Source organism: Vigna umbellata, chromosome 5 (assembly GCF_029865625.1).
Source record: "Vigna umbellata cultivar VRB3 chromosome 5, Vumbellata_1.0, whole genome shotgun sequence".
In the NCBI taxonomy this organism is placed as follows: Eukaryota; Viridiplantae; Streptophyta; class Magnoliopsida; order Fabales; family Fabaceae; genus Vigna; species Vigna umbellata.
The window spans coordinates 38216874-38220484 of NC_142169.1; the positions used below are offsets into that span (position 1 = coordinate 38216874).

The window sequence follows — 3611 nt, forward strand, 5'->3', positions numbered from 1 at the left end:
AAAAAGTCATAACCATTTATCTGCATAAATAACTATCATGTATATATCTTCGTCATTGAGAAACTTCATTTGGAACTTTTTTTATGTGGTTATCAAATCTCTTTCATTCAAAAATACAAAAAGCTTAGCATACATCTGGGTTTCCTCTTTCAAGTTAGTCAGGTTTTCTCTCACATATTAGGGTTAGCCAGGTCTTCTACTAGGCATTGGTCGAAACCAAGTTTTTCATTATAGGTCCATGCATTCATACATTCAACATCATACATGCATCATCGTAGGGTTTCAAAGAAAAGAGAAGAAAAAAACATAACACACCATGCATCGCCAACTCCAACGAGAATTCATGAATTCGATGGAAACCATTTCAAAAGTACATCAGTGAAAAAGTTCAGAATTTTCAAAAAAGAAAGGGTGAATGAGGATCTCACGCGAATTCCCACCCATATATCAATACATCAAGCACGCTTTACCATGGCGTAAAATGCAAAGAAGTACTAAAAACCAAAAAAGTATAAAAAAGTAAAAAAAAATTGCCGGACTTCTATGACATCCTTATAGGACTCGAACAAATTATGAAGCTATGGAAGTTTGGGGAAGAGGAACGTGAAGTTGTAAAGGCTAATATTAGCCAACTAAAAGATCAAATCGGTCAAATCTTGGAAGCTTTGAAAGCCATGAAGGTTACAAGAGAGACTTCATTTGTAAAGGCCGAGGATAAGGCTCATCTTCCAGCACATAACGTTGTGGGCACACAATTCATGTTTCCAATGTATGGTTTGCCACCAGGTTACACGCCGCCCATTGGAGATCACTCAGAGGCAGAGCACACTTCTTTGACATTTCCCATAACCAATAACGTACTAGCGCTCAAGGGCCTATCCATACGATAGAGACGAAGGTGAATGAAATATCCAAGTCTCCTCACACAGTTGTTGCACATGATGTTTCGACAAAGGTCACCATGCACACAGACATAGAGGAAGAGAAAAGTAAACTTGAAGTGTTAGAAGACAGGCTGAAAACCATAGAGGGGTCTGAAAGTTATAGGTTTGGTGATGGGGCGAGGTTGAGCCTGGCCCCAGGTATGATAATCCCACATAAGTTTAAGGTGCCAGAATTCGAGAAATACAAGGGTATCACATGCCCTAAAAATCAATTAACCATGTATTGCCGAAAAATGGCTGCTTACGCTCATGACGAAAAATTGCTTATCCATTTATTTCAAGATAGCTTGGCTGAATCATCATTGAGTTGGTATACGCATATGGAATTCTCTCATATCTGTTCTTGGGCAAATTTGGCGAATGTCTTTGTAAGGCAGTACAAATACAGCATAAACGTCCTGCCAGACAGGTTACAATTGCACCACAGAGGAGGAATTTTTTTTAAGTTGTATGTGCAACTATAGAGAGAATTGGTAGCACAAGTGGAAATTGGTAGCACAAGTGGAGCCGCCTCTATACAATAAGGAGATGGTTGGAATGTTTGTGAGCGCACTACAATCACCTTTTCATGAGCATATGATCGAAAGTGTGACTTCAAAATTCACTGGTATCATCATCATAAACCGAAATAGTCGAGCTTGGGCTGAAGAATGGGAAAATTACATCTTTGACCACTATTCCAAAAAAGTCGTTTTATCCAGAAAAGGAGAAGGAAATGGGAGTACATGCAACATTAGCAATACCCATATGGGGAGGTCATGCGCCCACTCATAACTATCACCAAAGCCCAATTTTCATCCTGGCATCAAAGCCCAGTTTTCATCCTGGCACCAACGCCCAGTTTTCATCCTGACCCCAAAGAATTCAAAAAACAAAGTCTAGTTTTCATTCTGCCACCAAAGCTCAATTTTCATCCTGGCACCGAAGCCTAGTTTTCATCCTGACACTAAAGCCCAACTTTCATTCTGGCACCAAAGAATTCAAAAAAAAAAAAGAAAAAGAAAGCCCAATTTTCATCTTGGAACCAAGGCCTAGTTTTAATCCTGGAACCAAAGCCCAGTTTTCATCCTGACACTAAAGCCCAGTTTTCATTCTGGCACCAAATCTCATTTTTCTTCAAAAAAAAAAACAAGGTTTATACATCTCTCCAGCGAAATTCATAGAGTAAGTACACCTCTTAAGCGAAATCAAAGGTGATACCCCCTCCACAGCCAGATTCATAGGGCAAGTACACCTCTTAAGCAAAATCAAAGGTGATACCCCCTCCACAGCGAGATTCATAGGGCAAGCACACCTCTTAAACGAAATCAAAGGTGATACCCCCTTCACAGCGAGATTCATAGGGCAAGTACACCTCTTAAGCGAAATCAAAGGTGATACCCCCTCCACAGCGAGATTCTTAGGGCAAGTACACCTCTTAAGCGAAATCAAAGGTGATACCCCCTCCACAACTAGATTCATAGGGCAAGTACACCTCTTAAGCGAAATCAAAGGTGATACCCCCTCCATAGCGAGATTCATAGAGCAAGTACACCTCTTAAGCGAAATCAATGGTGATACTCCCTCCACAGCCAGATTCATAGGGCAAGTACACCTCTTAAGCCAAATCAAACGCGATACCCCCTCCACAGCGAGATTCATAGGGCAAGCACACCTCTTAAACGAAATCAAAGGTGATACCCCCTCCACAGCGAGATATATAGGGCAAGTACACCTCTTAAGTAAATTCAAAGGTGATACCCCCTCCACAGCGAGATTCATAGGGCAAGTACACCTCTTAAGCGAAATCGAAAGTGATACCCCCTCCACTGCGAGATTCATAGGGCAAGTTCACCTCTTGAGCGAAATCAAAGGTGATACCCCCTCCACAGCAAGATTCATAGGGAAAGCACACCTCTTAAACGAAATCAAAGGTGATACCCCCTCCACAGCGAGATATATAGGGCAAGTACACCTCTTAAGTAAATTCAAAGGTGATACCTCCTCCACAACGAGATTCATAGGGCAAGTACACCTCTTAAACGAAATCAAAGGTGATACCTCTTCCACAACGAGATTCATAGGGCAAGTACACCTCTTAAGCGAAATCAAAGGTGATACCCCCTCCATAGCGAGATTCATAGGGCAAGTACACCTCTTAAGAGAAATCAAAGGTGATACCCCCTCCACAACGAGATTCATAGGGCAAGTACACCTCTCAAGCGAAATCAAAGGTGGTACCCCCTCCACGAGGTTCGTGTGCCCCACCATCTAGTTATACAAGGTTCGTGTGCCTCACCATCAAATTTTACGAGGTTCGTGCGCCTCACTATCAAGTTACGAGGTTCGTGCGCCTCTTCATTTAATTTTACGAGGTTCGTGCGCCTCTCCGTTTAATTTTACGAGGTTCGTGCGCCTCTCCGTTTAATTTTACGAGGTTCGTGCGCCTCACCATCAAGTTACGAGGTTCGTGCGCCTCACCATTTAATTTTACGAGGTTCGTGCGCCTCACCGTCAAGTTATACGAGGTTCGTGCGCCTCACAATCAAGGCATACGAGGTTCAGGCGCCTCACCATCAAGTTATACGAGGTTCGTGCGCCTCTCCATTTAATTTTACGAGGTTCGTGCGCCTCACCGTCAAGTTACGAGGTTCGGGCGCCTCTCCATTTAATTTTTCGAGGTTCGTG

General features: G+C 42.6%; 1 protein-coding gene across 1 annotated transcript; it reads left to right on the forward strand.

Annotated features, from left to right (window-relative positions):
- The first annotated feature begins 572 nt into the window (after positions 1-572).
- LOC148198298 (uncharacterized) lies at positions 573-1408 on the forward strand. The gene is made up of 2 exons (XM_088115746.1): positions 573-857; positions 956-1408. The coding sequence occupies exons 1-2, from the start codon at positions 573-575 to the stop codon at positions 1406-1408; spliced, it is 738 nt and encodes a 245-aa protein (XP_087971872.1).
- Positions 1409-3611: the final 2203 nt, after the last annotated feature.